General features: G+C 40.7%; 2 protein-coding genes across 4 annotated transcripts in view; one reads left to right on the forward strand and one right to left on the reverse strand.

Moving 5' to 3' along the window:
- Positions 1-12520, forward strand: part of nrg2a (neuregulin 2a) — a 51292-nt gene extending 38772 nt beyond the window's left edge. For 2 of the 3 annotated variants that reach the window (XM_051078372.1, XM_018691462.2), the window contains exons 6-10: positions 4196-4298; positions 4611-4734; positions 4849-4976; positions 5218-5439; positions 9145-12520. In XM_051078372.1, coding sequence (XP_050934329.1) covers positions 4196-4298; positions 4611-4734; positions 4849-4976; positions 5218-5439; positions 9145-9799 — 1232 coding nt within the window. In that variant the 3' untranslated portion in view covers positions 9800-12520. Of the gene's footprint in view, positions 1-2380; positions 2405-4195; positions 4299-4610; positions 4735-4848; positions 4977-5217; positions 5440-9144 lie in introns of all 3 variants that reach the window. The other variant, XM_018691461.2, reaches the window with a different exon arrangement.
- A 1907-nt stretch (positions 12521-14427) lies between these two features.
- On the reverse strand, positions 14428-20014 carry slc22a6l (solute carrier family 22 member 6, like). Its single transcript, XM_018691466.2, has 11 exons — positions 19529-20014; positions 18928-19448; positions 18732-18835; positions 18405-18559; positions 17386-17554; positions 17178-17301; positions 16961-17076; positions 16645-16859; positions 16419-16527; positions 15122-15325; positions 14428-14952 (listed from the first exon to the last, which is right to left on the reverse strand). The coding sequence occupies exons 2-11, from the start codon at positions 19330-19332 to the stop codon at positions 14865-14867; spliced, it is 1689 nt and encodes a 562-aa protein (XP_018546982.1). The 5' UTR covers positions 19333-19448; positions 19529-20014; the 3' UTR covers positions 14428-14864.
- Between the last annotated feature and the right edge of the window lie 1131 nt (positions 20015-21145).

Here is a 21145-nt window from a genome sequence, read left to right on the forward strand (position 1 = left end):
ATGCACATTGCTTCAGAGGTAGCAACAAAATGGTGCTCGCACAGCAGATGTCCTCAGAGTAGAGTTCACATGCTATACTAGAGTGCCGTGTCAAACAGCTTCGCTAGCCTGGGGTGAGAGAAGTCAACCCTGCACCACTCTACACGGCAACATCAGCAAATACATCCATCAACTGCAGATTTAAACCAAGATTAGATGAGGGTTTGTGGAGAACTGCGGCTTGATAGATCTTGCCCTTAAGGTCTTTTACTCAGAAAACGCTCTGCTTGGTCTGAAATCATGCTTCATGTTTTCATCTTGTTCTTGCTGTCTTAATTGTTTACACCTCGGTATCACCTGTTGGTTGATTACCTCTAAAGTATCTTACATGCTATTGAAAATGGTGAGTGACCTGGCATTAATGGAAGACAAACAGCTGAGATGTCACGTAACTTGGACTTTGTTCTTAAAGGAAAAGGTTTAAGTTACTGTATAATAATAAGGATAGTATAGAATGAAATACAAACTCTGTAATTTATGTCAGTAAATCCCAAAGAATCAACTGCTATCTCACTGCATATCTGTCAGCATCATGTCTTCGCAAGCTCATGTGGTTACAATTCAATGTAACATTACAGTGAGAAAATAACTGCATCTGCTTTTTGGAGTTGAGTCTCATCCTGTAGTCTGACTTGTAGAGCTTCCACATACTGTTTGTTGTATGTTGGCTCAGAGTACAATTCTTAACTACAAGTAATTTCATCTCGCATTAAGTCGTAATGCTGAAATTACTTGTTTTTTTGGCAGAGCAGACAGTGGTGTGTGGGAGCTCTTTTTCCTACACTTGCTCACTTTTCCCTGCGTTCTGTTTAACTTCAGTGCAGCTGTGCAACTGCATCAAGGACGGCATTTATTTCCAGTTCTCATCCAGCCCCATGAACACAGACCAAGCTTTGATTACTTGGTTTACATGCTTACATGCTCAAATCAACAGCCTGGCTATTTGTTGGCTTTAAGGAAGATAGATGTAGAAGAACAGAGTGAAAACAATGGCATTTAAGATGCATTCTTACCTGTTCACGTGCACACTAAATGAAAAGGAAAAATAAGTGTTCTCCGTCTATGATGACACTGTCATGGAAAGAACCACTTCTATATTTAATTAAAATCTGTCATTTCAAATAGAAATGAGCCTCCACTCTGCCCAAGTGCAGGATGTAATAATGTTTTTATACATATGGCTGTTAACCTGTCATTGTTTTTAAAATGCAGATCCTCAGAAGAATTCAGGTTCATGAAAAGCAGCATGATAGATGTAGTTGATGTAGACTTCAAAGTGACCATTACAGCTACACCATTAGTTTTTCTGGAAAGCTCTGCTACAACTATTAATGGCCTCTGGCATATTTCACATTTCCTACTCTCAATTAAGAAGAATAAATCAAATTTTCTCTCAAAGACCAGGCACATGTGTGCACACACACACATCCATTCCACGCTTAAAGGCCCGCCTCCTGTAGGGGAGCCTCCCATCCCCAGGAGAAACCAAAAGAGAAGGAGGATGGCTTCTGCTCCTCAGCCATAAGGGCTTAACAAGAGCATGTTGTCATAAGAACAGCTGGGACTTGCTTCAACCCAAGCAAAGCAAGCGAACTGCCAGAGATATGGACTCAGCTGGTTGGTGCAACCTCCCCATGGCCTCACTCTGCTATATAATGTGAAGTCTGACCATAATTCTTTCTTATTCATCGCGATTAGTCAGATGCTGCACAGATTCAGTCCTTTTTAACTTGCCTGTTCATGTGATGGGTGTGTTCACAAACTGACAGTGTAGCGTTTTTAGAAAGCAGAAACCTGAAAGCGCAGGTAATCTCAGCAGATGACGCATGTTTTCCCCTATACAGTAGTAATAAAGAGCGGCTGTGCACCTAATATGTTCCGTTCCCGTGAGGAGATTCTGTTGCTTATGTAATGAAATGGCACTCTCTGCAAACCCAAAACCTCTTTTTAGGCTCATTTGTAAAATGTAGAGCTGAGGTGCTTCATCTAAAAGCAACAATAACATTGGACTGTGTTGAGACATACAAGAGATAGACATTTTACACAAGAGGAATATCAGAGCCGGACTCAAGACATGTTAGAGTTTGATTAGAATTTTTTTTAAATTGTAGTTGTGTAGTTATGTGGGTTTGTGTTGTGTGGTTTGAAGTGTATGTTGCATGCTGTAAGTGTGTTCTGGTGTCCCGTCACTGACCATGTCGTTCTGACAATTACTGACAAATGTTTGTTGTCTAAGTTGCTGTGTTACTCCACTGTAAGTTAGAAGGTGCGACTCTCTTTAATCTGGTCTTTTGTTTCTGTTTTTCTTTCCTTCCAACTGTCAACCCCTCTGCAATGGCAGAGCATCTTGGGATTGAATTTATGGGTATGGAACAATCCGTTTTGATTCTCAGTCCTAGTGTAACTGCTAAATAGACATCCTTCATTTTGACATGCTCCCGTCCCCGTCTGTGGTGTGAACTGTGAATCATATTGTCCCCCAATTAACCGATCAATCGCTCGATCAATCACGCCATAACTCATCAGAATGACAAACCCTCCTCCATCAAACATCATTAACATGGATGTAATCACCTGCACCCCTGATTGAAAAAGTAGAACTATTAACTGAGTTTAACTGATTTTCCTTTTCGGACTGTTTTTTTTTTTTTTTTAAATTCCTCATTCCATCTGTAACAAGCATGATATATCATGTTTGTAGCTACCAGATGTCTCTCCTCAATCTTCCACTCTACCTGTCCAATCCTTTTGGTCTCATGCCTTTAGTGTCTTTTCTTTTGATATGCCATCTCTTTCTTTTTATTTATGTGTGATCTTGTCCATGTTTCTTGCATCGCCCCGTCGTTAGCAGAGCTGAAATGTAACCTTGAAGTATGAAATATTGTGTCTGTTGTACTGGTTTGAATTATCCTTCGAGGAGTAGATGCTGTGATATGAGCATGCGATGCTAAATTTAGAAACCACAGTCATGTTTTTTCTTCTTCTGCTGCTATTTCCATCCTCCTTCATTGTTAGCTCTTGTTTTCTGTTGTCTTTTCCAGAAAAGTACTTTAGTGGTTGAGAGTGTAAAACAAACGCTGGAGGCCTCTTTTCAGAGATCATTTTATTACACTAGCGCATTTATGTTCTGCACCATGAAGACATTGTGCTGCTACACCAACACCAGTATCATTTCTTCTGTTGAAAATTCAGTTGCTAACAAGCAATGTTGGTAAAATATTACCCAGTTCACTGCTATAAGTAAACTGACTTCAGTGGTTTATTTATGGCGTCAGAAACTTGACATAAATTGGCACATTGATGTAAAATGGCTGCTGATGAACGAAAGGAGGAAACCGCATACAGAAAGAGTTGTACCAAGTCAATTCTATTTTTATTACATTATTTATCAGGGACCATACTACCTCTTAGCTCCATCATCTTCCCCAAAGGAAACAAAAAGTCTACCTCAACCTCACATAAGCTCTTCTCTGGAAAAGCAAAAAAGCATCAGTCAAGGTTTCTCCAGTTTCAAATTTAATGATATTTCATCTCCAAATTCACCTGTTTCATAAATTACTGTAACATGAAGTCATTGTGCTTGCTAAATGCCTGAGCAGATGAAGACTCCTGCATCATGATAGACTGAAAAATAGATTTTTAGAGTCTTAAAATCATGTCAAACATGGCATATTTTCAATTCAAATGCGCACTGATGCGGTACTGCACAGTTTGCAGGTCATCATTTATAGGCCTTGCCCATTATAGTATCATATATAATTTGAAATTACTTCAATTTTAGAGAATACAGTTGCTTAATAGATCAGTCTAAGTATTGCTGAGCCCCTGCCCCCACCTACGCCGCTTTACTGCAGCACAGGGAGCAACGGCATCTGTTGTATTTGTGATTATGTGAGAGGAGAAGCTTGACTGTGAAGTGAGTTGTCAGGGAAGGAAGGAGGGATGAGGCTTCATGCTGCTCAGGATTTAGTCCAAAAAAAGAAAAGAAAGAAAAAAGAAAAACATGTAGATGCACAGTGAAAAAGTGGAAACATGCACCTTCAAAAGACTGATTTTTTTTTCTCTTTTCTCCTCTTATTTCTCTCACTGTGCACATGTGGTGTGCATGCGTGTGTGTGTGGGTGCGTCTGTGTATTTGTGGGTGTGATGTTGACAGAGGCAGAGGAACTCTACCAGAAAAGAGTCCTGACAATCACGGGTATTTGTGTGGCTCTGCTGGTGGTGGGCATCGTGTGTGTGGTTGCCTACTGTAAAACCAAGTAAGTCCTGCTGATAAATGGGTCAGCTCATGATTTTTGAACATGTAGCATTTCCTTTCATCATTATATACATCTATTACTACCTGCATTTTATTAAAATAAGCAGTTTACTGTATACTCAAGCTGCCAACACACTGTTTGCAGTGCCTGTAATGTGCAGCATAGGTGGTTATTGCATTTAAAATGAAGACTTTTAATATTATTTGACATATTTACAGGTAAAACAGTGAAAGCATAATGTTAAATCAATACTTATGGCAAGTTAACTGTAAAAATAAGAGAGAGAGAGAGTGATCGATATTTGCTCAACAGGAAACAAAGAAAGAAGATGCACAATCATCTGCGACAAAACATGTGTCCAGAACATCCCAATCGTAACCTAGCTAACGGACCCAATCACCCAGGACCAGGCCCAGAGGAAATCCCCATGGTAGATGTGAGTTTCTGAAAGGATTCCTAGTGTTATTAAAGTATATGCACACAGATGTACATGCTTAAGCTTGTCTTTTTTCACTTTTCCCCATCTGCCAAATCCACCCCCTCGACGCAGTACATATCAAAGAATGTCCCTGCAACTGAACGAGTCATACGGCCTGCAACAGAGGGATCGTTCCCTGCAAGCCATGCCTCTTCAAGATCTCACAACTCCTCCACACGAGCCCATTCATCAACTCACAGGTAAGGCCATACATTGCAAGTGTTTTTGCCATTATACACACCTCAGAGGGCATCATACTCAAAGCAATGGATCTATTTGGTGAATTGGTTAAACGCTCTGCCTCTGAAAACAGATGCATCTACTTTTTTAAAAGGCATATTTCTTTTTGAAAAAAAAAAGATTGAAAAAAAGAATCGCACTGGGACGCACTGGGGTGTGTGCATGTTAACACCTTTTTTTTTTTTCTTTTTTGCTTGTCAGACATGAGGAACGGACATGGAGCCTGGAACACTCTGACAGCATCCTCTCTGACTCGCCGGGAATGATGTCATCATCCGTGGGGACCAGTAAATGCAGCAGCCCAGCGTGCATGGAAGCGCGGGCACGGCGCGCTGCACACTGTGGTTACTCTGACCCCCATCGGCCAGGCCTGCAGTACGGGGACTCCTTTGACTCGCTGGGAGACTCTCCGCACAGCGACAGGTGGGAAACAGGCCCGCGTGGCTGATATGGCACTGGGTTTGTCATGAACATTTTGAGAAGTTTCCTCTCTCTGCTGGTTCTCTCTCAGCCTCGAGAGGCCAGTCAGGGCACTCTGAGAGACTCAGTGGAAACTGACACACAGCAGGCATGATGATGAAATACGCTAAGGTAGGCAAGAGTGAGAAACAGTACTTATTTCAATGGGAACTCTGTGCATACAGCTACTGTAACATTATTCCCTGCCAAGTATGTAACTCTGATTGGCAAAATTGTTCCCTGTAATTCTCTTTAAGGATGTGACATTATAGGAAATACACTTGTTTTCCATCTTTCCTAAAGTCACATAAGAAAACATCAGTTTCATCTCAGTGTCATAGAGATAGGTATAGGATATGTTTAGCCTTGCTTGGCACAAAGAGTAGAAGCAGGAAGAAGCAGTTAGCTAGCCATATCTGTCAGAAGTGAGGAAATATGACTTTCAGCAGCTCCAAAGCCATCTATTTATCCTGTACCTATTTCTGGACTGAAGGCGCAGAAATATCAATCTTCTCAAGTGACTCTGGGCAGGATGGCCAGCAAGCAAATTTCCCAAAATGTTGCACTGTTGTTTTAACACAAACTAGAACTTGACGGCTCAAACGCAATTGATTCACTCTAAATAATGTGCTTTCAAGTCTTCCACATGCTCTCTATTTCAGTAGTACTCAATGTCACCCATGGCCCGAATCTGAACTTGTTTTTTTAAGTCCCTAAGATAAACTCCCTGATTTTGTTATAGGTCCCAGTGGAGACTCCCCAAATCCCAAAATGCCCTCCCCATTCACCAGTGATGTTTTGAATTCCAACACAGTTCACAGCTGAGCGTCCATCACTCATTAGCAATGAGCTGGGAGGAAATCATGGGATGTGGCAGTGCAAATGGGCCCTGTACTAAAATTATGGAGTACATTTTTAAACATCAACACAACCCCCATAAAGACAGTCAGTCAGGTATTTTCAGTAATAGCACACATATATTTTTTGAAGGAAGGGAATGATGGCCAAGTTGGGTAGAGCAAGTCTGTCTTTGCTGACCCTGTAATTGAAGACCCTGTGTTTACGGTTTGAAAAAAACATGCTAAAGGTTGCTATTCATAAGGACGTCCTGTCCTTTCCTTTCATGTAGCTTGTACACAGGCCCTCAATGACCTTAGTTTAAGGTCTTCAGAATCACTATTAACTGTAAGGTCTTCTCTTCATGGAAACTTGATTATGTTCTCATCAACAGCCAGTCCATTTGAGACGGGACACTAGTAGAAGGAGTTCTGTATAATGAATCTGCTCAATGGGAAAGAAATGCCTAGTGAAACCACATAAGATCCAGTGGATAGGATAGCATCATATTTAGATGGTAAAATCTCACAAAATCTGAGCCAAGATGGCCACAAAGCAGACATCTTTCAACAAAGAAAAAAGTGGTCTTACTCTCACACAAGTGGGATTTTAATCCTTGCTCAGAGCTGTCACGGAAAACAATTGTTTGTAAAAGTGCAAAGCCCCAAAGTGTTCTCTATTTATATGTGTAAAATGTACACAGTCCACAGGTATAAAGCGGCCTTTCTTTTTTTCATCAACTCTAAAAAAACTGAAAATAAAAGCAGATCTTGTCAATGGCGAGCATCTACTGGATCAGTGATCTCAGATATGATCTGACTGATCTCAGATCATCCGCAGCAGTACATAACATTCAGATTAGAGTTAATGCAACATTACTATGCATTACTCATAGAGTTAAAGTTATTCTCCTTGATATGTGGGTTATTTTTCCTGCAGGATGCACACTTGAGGTGTTGAATATGTAGATCAGCATATGTCCAGGTACAGAGGTACTTAACCAGACGATATATGCCTTGCTCTTTTTATGTGCTTGAGTTCGTAAGATATCAACAATACCAGCATACAGCAAGCATGTGTGCATGAATAGGGCCTTGGCTACTGAGTTGTTATGCAGAGCCAGATTGCATAACCAACATCCCCTCAGAGTCTTCCCAGGTAACAAACGCCTCCTCCATCATGGCGACAGCTTCTGCATCGGCTGAATCAGCAGTGTTGTGGGAATATCTCAGGCTTGTGCCTCACACGGTCTGTTGTTCCTAAAGGCAATAAACAGACTCTTCAGACTCAGATTCACAATGATTCATAGCAGTGCTAATTGCTCTTGAAGTTGCCTTTCAAATTTTTTGGCATTAATGTTTTGTTGGTTGATGATCATGGTATTATGACTGTAGGAAAACATGTGTCTAACATATGTGATGATACCCATGAGTTCCTGATGTTTTGACAATCAAGATGATCCAAACTTGGACAAATAGGGTTTCAATCTGAGTGTGAGGCTAAGCCAAGCACACACAAAATGCATCTGTCATTAAATCTTAATATTCTTTTTAAGAGCGCCTAAAAGCCATTAGTGGTTCTGCATCTCCCACACTGGCTTCAACACGCAGTCGTGGAGACCACATGGTCATGACACATGTTTGAGCATGTTTAACAACAGTAACTATGTCAGTACTTAGCAGTTCATCCGAAAAATAAAATAGGAATGAAGATTCAGCAGGATGCACCATAACATTACTCAACAGCTGACAGTTTATTATGAGGAGATAAGAACTGTATCGAAGAGGATTAGGAGTAGTATGGTATGGATGGTAATCAGCCTAATGTGGCTAACGTGGTGTTAAAACGTGCTGGAGTAAATTGTAGTCAAAGCCAGTGCCTCTGTTTTTAAAATTGTAGTTAAATAGGACATGGGGTTGGCTGGGTGATCTTGTTGGGCAGGTTGGTCCAGAGCCTAGGGGATCTGAGGAAGACAGCTTAGTCACTGTCAGTCTTCAGCATGAAGGGCAGCCAAAACAACTGCTCCTGTCCTAGGACCTCAGTCTGGGCATAGCCATAAATTACTCAAGAAGCTCAGATAAAGCCAGGTGTTTGTACAAAAGAAGTGATGTGAATGTCATTAATATCATTAAAACTGGTTATTCCAATTAGGATCATATGAGACTTTTAGCACCAATATCAATGAGCATGACAATAATAATTTCACTTTTGCAAATCATCAGCCTCAACCAATATTATGTTTGTATATTAGAGGGTCTGAGAATGTTAACAAAGCAAGTGGATCTAGGATAGATCCCTGTGGGACACCACAGGAAGCTTTCACCAGTGTTGACATTAACTTTCCCTTAGAGACATTTCAGTTCTGCAGACAGAAAGAAAACCCAGTCTTGAGCTAGGGTATCAAATATAGCAGGACAAAATTATCAGCTACAGTATATTAGATTCTGCATTGCAGATGTTTTGTGAAACGAGAATTTTTTTTTTTTTTTTCAATTTCAAGGTTTCAATTTGGGAAAAACTGCCTCAAATAAACTCAAGATCATCACTGCGATTAAAAGTGTGTCAGTGGTTAGGAAAGCCACATAGCTCACAGCAGTTCAGCTCCAGTGAAAATCTTTGCTACTCTGTGTATGGAAAATACATTTTTTCTGTTGAATATTCAAGTGTCAATTTGCAGCTTTTTAATAACTTGACACTGAAGGTGCAATGTTGATTTGGTTAACATAATACCTTTGCTGGTTTTTGTGCACTTCCCTTTTTTTTTGTCTGTCTTCTGTTTTTTTTTTTGCTGTTCTTTACTTAACTGTTTCCTCCCCGTTGTATTTACCACAGATATGTGTCAGCCCTGACGACACCAGCCCGCCTCTCGCCAGTGGATTTCCATTACTCATTGCCCCCGCAGGTGCCTACCTTCCAGATCACATCCCCCAATGCCAGCCATGCCATGTCCCTCCCTCCTGCTGTCCACAACCCCTACCCTCTGGAGGATGACCAGCCTCTGCTGCGCCGCTACCAGGTGCCCCTACACGATGCCCAGTGCCAGGAGCCCTACCGGCAGCAGCGTCGTACCTATCTAAATGACAGCAGGGGAAGCCTGCCCTCCAGCCCCTACCGGCTGGCTGAGGACGAAGACTATGAGACCACCCAGGAGTATCTCTCCTCTCGGGAGCAACCAAAGAGAAGTGGGTCCAGTGGAACTGGTAGCCGACGCTGGCGGAGATCCAGACTGAATGGCCACGTGGCCCCACGTGGATATGAGGCATCTCGAGACTATGGGTCTCGAAGCTGCCTAACAGATAGTGAGTCAGAGGAGGACGGTGAGAGCACGCCCTTCCTCAGTATGCAGAATATGAATGCCGAGCCCTCCACCATCTACAGGCCGGTGGACAGTCGGACTTCTCACTCATCGGGGCGGCACAGTGGGCATGGGAACATGCATACAAGACTTACACACTCACGCTCCAAACCGGACAATACACCCCATTAAAGAGTGAAAATGAACCAACAAAAATCAATATAGTATAGACCTGCATCTATAAGAAATATTTTTATTTTATATAACTGACAGATATTCTAAACAAATGAAATATTTATTTTCATTTTAGCAAAAGTTGTCTACTAGTTAACAGCAAAGACTTTTTTATAGGGAAAACTCTATTTATATGTACATTTTGATTTACAGCATAAAAAGATGTGCCAGTTTTTTCACAACGTAAAAAATAGAGTAATATTGTGGTGCCTTTTGCTGTATGCCGATGCCAGAGGGCCAGTGGAGGTTTTTGTAGCCTTTCTTATATGGACGCCTCATTTTTTATACACGTTTCTGTTTTTTTTTCCTCTCTGGTTTCCTGTTTTACTTTCTTTCCAAGTTGCATTCTTTGAGGAGTCTAGCCCCACTGGAACATAACCCCTTCCATATCACGCAATATAAACCACTTCAACATAAAGTGTATGTTTACATTAATATGATTCGCCTGTAGGGTTTATGATTTGGGATTTAATAGAACGCCTGATAAATACAATGTAAATCCTTTTTTGCCCTCTGACTAATGTCTACCGAGAGAGAGAGAAAGAGAGAGAGAGAGAGAGAGAATGTGTGTGCGCACGTGTGTAAATGCCTGAGTGTGTGTGCGTGCGCGCATGTCAGTTTGCTTGCATGTATTTGTGATTGTTAGATGAATTTCATTGTTTGTTGTGGTAACATCAGATGTGTGTGGGTCTACTGGTGTCTCAGCAGTCTGACAAAACAGTGTCTCAGAGGTTCACAGAATAGTGCTTTATCAGAACAGTGACACCCCCCCCCCCCCCCACTCCAAGTGTAGGTGGACAGGTAAGGCTGCTGTAAGGTTGTATGTTATTCAGGTCATTGCTTGATGTGTTTACAGCTATTCTGCCCCCCCATCCCCCCCACCCCCACCCATTGCCCAGCCTGCCCCAGTTAAGTCCCTTTTATTTCTCAGCAGGTCGTTTCTCATGTTAGCCTGTTGCGAGGCCAACTGACTCTGAGCTGCTTGGCACAGGGTGACCCCTGCCATCAGAGGTGGTGGCAAAACAAAAAAGATTGCATCTGTTTTCACTCAACTCTGACCCCCAATCTCACGCCTCATCATCCTTCTGTGTCCATTCTGTTTTTGTGGCTCGTGTTAAAAGGCCACACAGTGTCTCAGGATTTCTACATGCCCTCCACCCCTCCCCACCCCACCCCCGCCCAGCTCTCCGTCCACCTAAACCCTGTTCACCCTCTTCCTCTACTTAAGGTCTACCTAAGACTAAGGTTCTCATATGTCGAGGGCCTAAATGTTAACATACAGTCTACCACTTCCCTGAACACTCCCATAGAGAGAGAGAGAGAGAGAAGGAAAGTCAAGTGGAAGCAGCTCAGTGGAGAACAGTACAGATCATACTAGACAATATAAAATGAAATAGCTGTGAAACTTTGGAGGATCATACAATGCAAAAATATGCAAACTTTCTATTTTGCTGTTTGATTACATCATTTTCTAAGAGGTGACTGTAGTGTGTTGTGTGTGAAAAAACTATGTGATGCCTATAGTATAGAATGAAACATGATATAAATGCATATTTACGTGAGTTATTTTTTAAAGCCATTATGCAGCCATCTATCAAGTTGTCAGCCTTTCTTGTTCACATACTCATGTCCATTGAATGACTGTGTCCATTACTTATTTTATCACTTGGTTTTAGACCGCTCCACTTTACATGCACACTTCCAAGTAATGTCAAATAGCATCCAAATAGTGTCTCCTCCAATAGTACTGTGTACTGCTTTGTCTCGTTGACAGATCTAGTCATTTCAAATTTAGTCCGTAAATGATGATAATTTAAAAAGTAAACAAAATAATTTAAGCCCTCTGTCCTCCACTGAAGGAAAAATAAATATTTTAAAGATAAATTCAAGAAACGCCAAAACCATTGCAAGAGACTCAGTGAGAGAGGGCAGTCGATGATGTTTCATCACTGTTGGTATGTTTCTACTCCTCGTAAAAAAAATTTTTAAAAAAGACAAAAAAAACAACTGAATGCTGAATTATCACGTGGTCATTGGTTTTAAAAAAAAACTTTTAAAAAGATTGATCTGCAATTCTATCTGCTATATGGTAAATGCACAGTGGTATTGTAATAGAGAATGGTCAATGGTCACACCTCACTTGCAGATCTTCTCTCACCTCTGGGTCTAATTTTGTATGTCTGAAAAATGCAAAAGAAGACAGTGCTCCTCTAGTTTAAATGTGATACTCCCTTCACTTTGCCAGTCCTCTCACCCAATTGAGATGCTACCGGGCACGTCCTGCCAGTCTCTTCTGTTTAATTTTATGACACCCCCCCCCCCCACACACACACACACACACACACACACCCACTCCCTCCACACACCCCAATCCCACCCCCACCCCACTTCCCCCACCCGACCCCACCCTCGCTTGAAATGTTTGAACACCTCTCCTCTGCATGTCCTTGTGGTCAAGGTTAGATGGGTGCATGGTAAAAAAGCAGCAGACAATTCTTTTCCAGTCAGTGAAAGTGTATTTCATTTAACATTCAGCAATAAAAAAGAACCTTTCCCCATGTCATTCCTGAAATATGCTAGAAAAAAAAGAAAAAAAATGCGAGATTGTCATAGATTGTAAAATAAAATGAAAAATGAATCCACCTGTTCATATGAGAAAATAAATCTTTATTCATATCATTTTACGATGTAGTTATTTCTGTAGAAAGCTTTGCTCTGCATTTTGATTCATCTTTTATCTGGGCCTAAGGTTGGACTCATCTGGCACAATACACGCAGTACACAGTGTGTCTCAGGAGTACACACATAAAATGTGATTGTGAAATAAGATGTATTTAATATGGTAACTGGGGGTTTATAAATTATAACAAAGCTGTTTTAGATTGTAGTTCTGCTCTCTCAAAAGTGATAAACCATATAGTAATTGCCAGACACACACAAAAACACACAATCCAATGTGAGAGCTTAACATAGTAAAACGATATAACTGTTTAAAAGGAAAAAAAACATATAAGGTTATCCTAAAAAAAAAAAAATCTTAAGAAGGTGTCACATTTAATTTCCTAATCATTTAAATATTCATTGTCATTATTGTCCATTAAGGATCTAGTTACATCCAGGTCTTATTAAAAAACAAAAGCATATTTGTTAAATATCTTAAAATGGCCTAATATGTAGTGGGGGAAAAAAAACCTTGAATGACAAATTGACAATTGGCCAATCAAACTGATCATGTAAGTGGGAGCTGCTCCCTAATATATGAAAAGCAAATCAATTTGTGAGTCCATTAAGGACAAAAATCTTTATGATGTAAGAAATACTGGTTATGTTACACTTTAGCTTATAGCTTTTAAGTTTTTCCCCTATAATGTACAGGTAATCCAATGACTGTGTTTAGTTTGGCTGCTGCATTAGCATCAATGCACCACTAGATGGTGTCACAACAGCAACATTTTTTTTAAAAAGTCACAAAACTAGAAGGTGTGATTAGTGCTGTATCCAGTTATATTTCTGCAGCTGATAGAAACTCACCATATAGATATAACAGTGGTGTTTACAGGACGGGTTGGCAGTGAATTTGAACTACAAGGCTGACCAAACATGTACCTCTGAGGCATCCATCATAGCAAAAATTGAATATTAACACTTGCAAAATCCCTCCAGTTAAAAATACAGTTTATTATTTTTGTGAACTGGTATAGGTGTAGTAGAGAGACAGTGTTTTCATATAAGATATTACAAAAGCCATTAGCTGTTATTTTTAATTGTTTATGCATTGACTTACATTAAGGATCACCTGCGTTGAAAACGCAGTTTGTCCACTGCTGTGTGTTTGAGTGGAAACGTATCAAACACGATTTTAGTTTTCACATGTAAAACTATGTTTTGGTCCAGACTGGTATTTCTCCGTGGTGGAGAAGATGGGGAAAGGCTTTCTCATTGCACTTATCATATAATGATGTTCAAAAGTGAGTCTAACTCAGCAAATCCAAACCCTCCCCTTTTACTTTACTTTACTACATCAAAGTGAAAAAAACATCCCACTCATTAAATATTGCCCAGATTTAGTTTGTCCATTAAAAGTCCTGCAGACATTTGCTAGACTGACTGTTAGACTCAAGTTTAATGAATAAAAAGTCATGGTCACTTTAACCTTATTTATGGGACACAAAAGCCATCAAGTTGAAAAGTACATAAGTACAATTAAAGTTGTATTTATGTACTTTATCCTCAGTAGGTTTTTATGGGGGAAACATGACATAGCCTAACATCAGGTATGTTTACTCATTGATTTATTCACTTCAGAAGCACAGGATCAGGCTCAGGCTTTGAATGATGGAGTCAAACCAGTCACCTTTCTTTAAGCTGTTGCTGTTGTATTTCTGTTTCCCACTGGTTGGTGCTGTTTTCTCTGTATTTAAATTCAAATTCTTTATTTCTTGCCCTGGTCAAGCAAGTTCTTCATTTGACCCGCTTCAGTTAATTTACCTGACAGTGACTCAGCCCATTTATATGGGACCTTACAAATACAAATCATGTTGTGTATCTATGTTCAACAGACCATAAGAAAAGAAAGACACCGAAAACACAAATGAATAGGTGATTTTAATGAAAATACATTTTTGTTTACAAATGGAGGGTTGTATATAAAGTAATAAGAAGTTACAAAAACACCAGTAAAAGCAGAGCATAATCTTTAACCTGCAGAAGAATTATATATAGAAATGATTCTTTTTTTTTTAACACAGATACTTTAAATATAAAACATAATTGGTCCAAAGTGAGACTAAAGTCCTCAAAGCTACTGTATAACAAATAAACATAGGTCTGATTGTTTTCAGCTAGTCATTTCACTGTATTGACCTGTCCAAAAATAACATTGCAACTCCAATTGTCCAGCAGTCATAAGACACAATATACTCTTCATGGAAATCAAACAAATAAACAGGCCGGAGAAAAAGCAGTACCCACTCTACTTTCATTAAGGTGTCAGCAAAAACATCAGGATATAATACAGATGTCCTCAGGCAGCCTGCTTTAGGAGATTCGACTGGGTGTCTTGCAAGATTATTGCTTCCTTTGGTGACATTTTGGATTTTCTCCCAGATCCCCTGTGTTGAAAATAGCAAATGCAAAATATGAGTAAATCTGCCGTAAACATGCCAGACCTAGAGCCCTCCTGTGTACTGTTACCTAGATGGATGTTTTGATTTTAAGGCATGCAGGGATACAAGAAAAAAAAAAAAAGAACACATCCTGTGCCCTGGAGCATGATCTTACCTGTCCTCCACGTCTTGTATTGTGTCAGGAAGGGGTGAGCCGAGTGTTTCTGGAAGAAATATTCCAGCCACCCCGCTGAGGATCAGAGCGCCTCCGTAGATTAAACCCGGTAGCCAGGGTATGTAGTCCCCCGCGAGGAGCACCATGGGGGCCACCATGGCTCCTATACGAGCCATCATGGATACCCAGCCCATGCCATTCTGACTGAAAGAGAAAACGTACAATTAAGTACCACAAGGGATTGTTGTGCAATGGTGGAAGATAGATATTCAATGGATTCAGTATATAAAACATGTACGCGAGGGAAACAGGGTTTTAAGTTACTGTTTAACTGAACATTTGGAGGTGGAAGATAGTTGAACGTATTTAATTTGTTGGTGTCACAACTCAAAAAAAATGTGCCTTCTAGGGATTTTGGTGTATTACAGTATCTGGAGTTTCCAGAGAACGGTAAAACAAACAAAGACATGTGGTCAGCAGCCCCTCTGCTGGGAAACATTTGGTCAGAGAGAACAGCAAATAACTGCAATACTTAGACAAGTTAAACAAACATATAGTAAGTGTGCAAGAAACAACAATGTAACAGTGATGTCAAAATGGATATCCCAGAACACAGTTTGTCAGATGATGATGAGCTGTTGCTGACAGTAGAGCCCAAATAAATCCTTGAACATAAACCAAAACCTTATTGGATCCACATTTTGACGAAGACTTCAGGCTGTTTTAAATGAAAATGCATACTTGTTAATAAACAAGCATGTGTGATGATGCGGTCACAGAGTTTGTAATGATCTGTTACTGTTTAGCCCTCATGTCATCTGGGTAGAAGTTGACTCTGTTTGACGCAGTTAATCTTTATCTGTTCTGCTGCCAATGTGTCTGTGCAAGAAACAGCAGACTAACAGCATACACACGCCGCACAGCCCTTTTTTGCTGCAGTTAGCAGTGAGCTTTTAGATTTTATTACTTGCCACGAGTGATTTGTGTCTCAACAAAAAGTGGCCCATACTATGTATTTATTCAAACAATAAACTGCTGTTCTCCTGGAGTTACCTGTTCTATATTCTGAATAAAATGTACATATTAGTATCCAGGTTCCATACATCTGACCTATTGCACGTATTTCTGATTTGGTCCTCTAAATACCAGTTCCATCTGTTTAACAGGCTAATATAGGATCCAGGAGAGAAACCCTCATCTGTCTCATTCATAAATAGACATGATTCCCTCAACAGAATAAATTGTTCTGTGAACTAAATTTCCTCGACAAACTAAATAATCTCCAAATAAGACTCACCGAATGATGGTTGGGTACAGTTCTCCGGAGTAAAGGTAACAGCAGTTGAAGGACGCAGCAAGGCAACCTTTACCCACAACAGCCAGACAGGTGCGTACAGTCTGTTTATCTGCACAGAGATGGAATATGCATCTGATCACTCTGTTGTTTCTGTAGTATAATATCACAACAGCATGGTACATGGGCAACTCTCAGCCTTGACTTGTATGTATGTGTTCTAACATACCATAAGGTACCAGTACGTTGATCAAAATAGTGACTCCAGCGATAATGAGGGCACCACACTGCGATGGACGCCGTCCAATAAAACTCATTGACACAGTTATGACAACTTTAGCAGGGATGTCAACGGCTCCGAAGATCACTTGGATTAAATAGATGTCTACCCCAAACTTCTGCAGATCCATAGCAAGGCCATAGTAGGCAAAGCTGGTTGATAACCTATATATATATTTAAAAAACATGCATGGTATCATTGCAATTTCACAGATGGTGCTTAGAAATGTTATTGGGTTCTTCTACAATACAAGCAGGAAATGTACCAGACAGCACTGAGGCAGACTGTCATTGTCCTCATTGTGGGTGTGCGGAACAGATCCAGGACAGAGTAGGAGCCCTGAGAACACGACATCTCTTTCTTCATGGACTCTTGCAGCATCTGTGCATAAAGAGAGATTTCTCTCAATCCAAATTCATTTAAAATACAATTATGAACACATACGGATGGTGCAATAACACAAATGCACCATGTTCCCTTACTTTAATGTCGATTTTTTCTCCCTCTTCGCGGCGTCCATTAAATTTGGCCACGCTTTTAAGGTTCTTGATGGCTTGGTCAGACTTATTACTCAGGACTAACCATCTTGAAGATTCATGAAACCACCTGTGAGAGATATTCATACTTATTAATCAGTAATTTTAGTTGCAATGCAAATTTTTCTTTGCAGTTCAATACTTGGCATCTCACCATGAGTAAAGGAAGAAGACATAGAAGGGCAAAGACACAGCCAGGGTTAACCACCTCCAGTCCCGGATGAAGTAGGCTATTACCGCCAGGATCAGCTGTCCCACTGTGTAACAGTAACCTGTTATTGTTCCCACCACAGTCCGCACCCGAGTGGGGATCCACTCCACAACTTGAAATGAAAGAATCACAGAAGAAGACATATTTTAAAGAATTTAGTATGGTTAGTACCTCATTATCATCACAGTGTGTTGGGATAAGTGGCAGGCCTGTTGACTTTATCCTGTTAAAGGGGCTGTGTGTAATCCAACTGGTGAGTTCGTACTCCAAACACATAGGGGCAGCATATTGCCAGAAAGCTGGGGTGTCCACCTCTAAGAAACAAGGAAATGCACTCTTTGGTGTCTCTTGCTCCCTCCCCTTCTCTAGTCAGACTGACCAGTGGGCTGCCAAACGTTTCTGTCACTCCAGACTGTGTGGAGATTTGAATGGGACTGATTAGGACTGCAGACAAGAGACCAGCTGTGACCTTAAAGCGACTGTATGGAAGGAACATGCAATGTGATGGAGAAACGACAGTACATTGGAGAAATTGCTGAGCTTGAGGAAAGAATGAGCTAATGTCACCGAGAGAAGATGGCTGAAACACAAGCTTACAGCCTGCTAGCAGTTATTACTTCCTCATCTTCTCACGATGGACTGAAGGCAAACTGGATGCTACAGTGACTCTCTATTACCTCTTGAGGCAAAAAGAGGTATTACGAAGCCGGGGGTAGCTGGTTAGCATGCTAACTTCAGGAGATATCTCTGCAGCACAATACATAGACATATTTGACATAACGTCAAAACTCTTATTTCTTCACATTGCGTTGATAACTTTAGTTCATTTTTGAATGTTTTAAACTAAAATACTTACATTAGCCCCTTTAACTCCAAATGAACAAAGTGTAACTATTAACTCTGGCTCTTCTCAACAGTATTTCATATTTAGCCTTAATACTCCATCCAGCTAAATAACTTACTGAGCGAGAATGTGTTGAGTCCTAGGCCAGACAGAGCCATGCCACAACCAAACCGGGACAGGCAGAAGAGGGAGAAGGAGGGCGAGAAAGCAGCACATGTTCCTGCCACTGCCATCAGCAGGTTAGAAATGAGCAGGAGGATGCGTCGACCATATCTTGGAGCCAGTCAGATTCACAAAGAGTGAGGTCAGTGAGGCCAGTTGCAATTTTAGTTACAATTTTAAACACTACTACATGAAGATGAGGCATGTCTTTTCATTCAAGATGAGTAAACAGATGCAGCAGAAAAGATGCATCTACAATTAATTTTGTACAGTTAAATGTTACCTGTCTGAAAGACCTCCAAAGACAAGAGCTCCCACAAGCACACCTCCCATGTAGACGGTTTGTGACATTTGCTTCAAAGATCGCAGATCACACACCAAATGCCACTGACAAAATGTAAGCACAAATTAAAACACATGGCAAGACAACACATGCATTTGTACTGTGAGAGAAAGATGACTGAAAAGTGCAGTCTCACATCAGATATGATTGTGGAGGTCATCGCTGTCATGTTATAGGACCATCCGTCTGTGCATCCCTGCAGGTTAACATCCAAACCATCATCTGTGTCTTCCAGTTCTCTTGAACCGGAGGTCCCGTTCTTAGCCAGGAGGTGCCACTGTGGAGCAACGTAACGCTGGCACCTCTGCGGTTTCCCCGCCTGGTCTAACGGCACCGTTATCAGCAGCATCTCTTCCAGGCTCAGCTGGGTCTGAGAGAGGTTTGTGTGCGCGCTGCAGTAGTGAGAAGGCACAGCGGCCACAAAGTTCTGCAGCAGGTTATGACTGGCCATCATCAGAACAGGTATGCAGAGGAGGGTCACATGTAGGATCTGGAAGCGTCCTGTGCTGCCCACCTGCTCTAGGAGGTCACCAAACGGCATAGTTTTGCGCAGACAGTCTCCAGAGGGTCACTTAATGTTAATGGCACTAGATCCTGCTGTTGGTATGTTCCTTTAAAATATTTGGAGAATATGTTGCTCTAGCACCTGTGAAAATACTGAGGAAAACAACAGTTGATGACTAACCACTGACTATATTAATTTTACTGTATGCATTTAAAGGTGTTAATATACTTACCCACTGAATTAGTCGTCTCTTATTATATAAAATATGTGCAAAATCCAATGAGAATGCTTTCTCAAAAAGTGTAGCACCTTCATTAAAACAATTAAGACATTATACAATCAATTCAATTAAAATCCTGGCAAAGTGTCCCAGAGAGAGAGTCCTATTAAAAAAAAACAAAAAACAAAAAAAAACTAAAAAGCCAAAAAATCAAGAAGAAGTGAAAGTCGTTTCGTTGCTGCAGCCTGTCAAAGTGTGTAATCGCCTCTGAAATTCCAAAGGCTTTTCTGAACTTTGGATTATTAGAAGTGCAGTGTAACCTCTTGAGGTATTAGCAGCTCATTCTCTAAACACTGAGGTAGAATGCTGAGTCCTTGCTGTGTACGAACAATGTTTGGTTGAAGTGTTTCAGTGCAAGTAAGCTCCAGCATCAGGAGAGGGGCATATAACTGCGCTCAGCTCTTTTTTCCCCTCTTTGCACCGAGACACACTCCCTGCCCTTTATTGGTTACTTAATGTGAAGGACGGGGTGATAGAGTGTTTGTGTGTCTGTGTGTGTATACATATGTATAACTCAGCATGCATGTGCACGTGCACACCTGTGCATACACATGTGAGGTTAAACAAATTCCTTTGGTTTTATTAGTGTTTCCTTGTCAGTTTCTGTAATGGTGTCCACAATTGTTTCCCTATCAATTTATTCATAATATGAACTGGTTTAGTGGAGTAAAGGTGAACAAGTTTGAGCCAGTTAGAAAAACACTGACAACAGTGTTTGAAATAAATTGCAAAAGATGCTGATAAATATTCAACTATTCAATTGCACTTCAACACCATGACCTTTTCCCATCCTCACCTCACAGATTTTGGAGTCAATAAGTGACTAAGTGATGACTTTTCAATCAACAACACTTGCAGATGCTCTGTCACGTTATGCTGACGGAGAGTCATGAGACAGAACTGAGATGAATGCATTTGTATGACACATTTGTATTGTGTTTGTAAAGTACATGTAGCTAAAATCTTTTCTTTGCCAGGCTTGTGTCTTGATGATTAGTTTTGAGGAATGTGTGTGCTTGTGTAATAAGCAGCATGAGATGTCAGGCTGAATGAAGCTGCAGGTGCACCAAAGCAAAACAATAACCGTTCCGTTTTTTCAGCTGTGATTCTCTGATCGGGGAGGCGATGATTTGTCCTTTTACATTTCCTAGTCTTTCAGCTGTTTCTTAAGGTTTGAGCCCTAAAAGCACAGGTATTTGACAGAATATATGAAAAAGAAAAGAAAAGAAAGAACAAAGTTGTATACGGATGCCCTGGGCGGTTTGGACCTTTTTGAGAACTTTGGACAGCACAGAAACAGTGAGGAGGAGGGTGAAGGATGATCATGCACTAATGTTAAATCAGTTGCGTAGGAAGTGAAACTAGATAGGTTTTACATCTGGCCATAATGTTTTACACAAAAGGAGATGTTTAAACAGGGAAGGAACTGGATGACATTTGGAAATTCTGGGTTTGAATTAGTAACCAGAAACAAGAGAACACAAAGTACGCACAAGGATGCCAGGTACCCATTCATGTAGTACTTTGTAAGTAAGGGTAAGTGTTAGGAAATCTGTTCTGGCATGTAAA

This window comes from Lates calcarifer, linkage group LG20 (assembly GCF_001640805.2).
Source record: "Lates calcarifer isolate ASB-BC8 linkage group LG20, TLL_Latcal_v3, whole genome shotgun sequence".
Taxonomy (NCBI): Eukaryota; Metazoa; Chordata; class Actinopteri; family Centropomidae; genus Lates; species Lates calcarifer.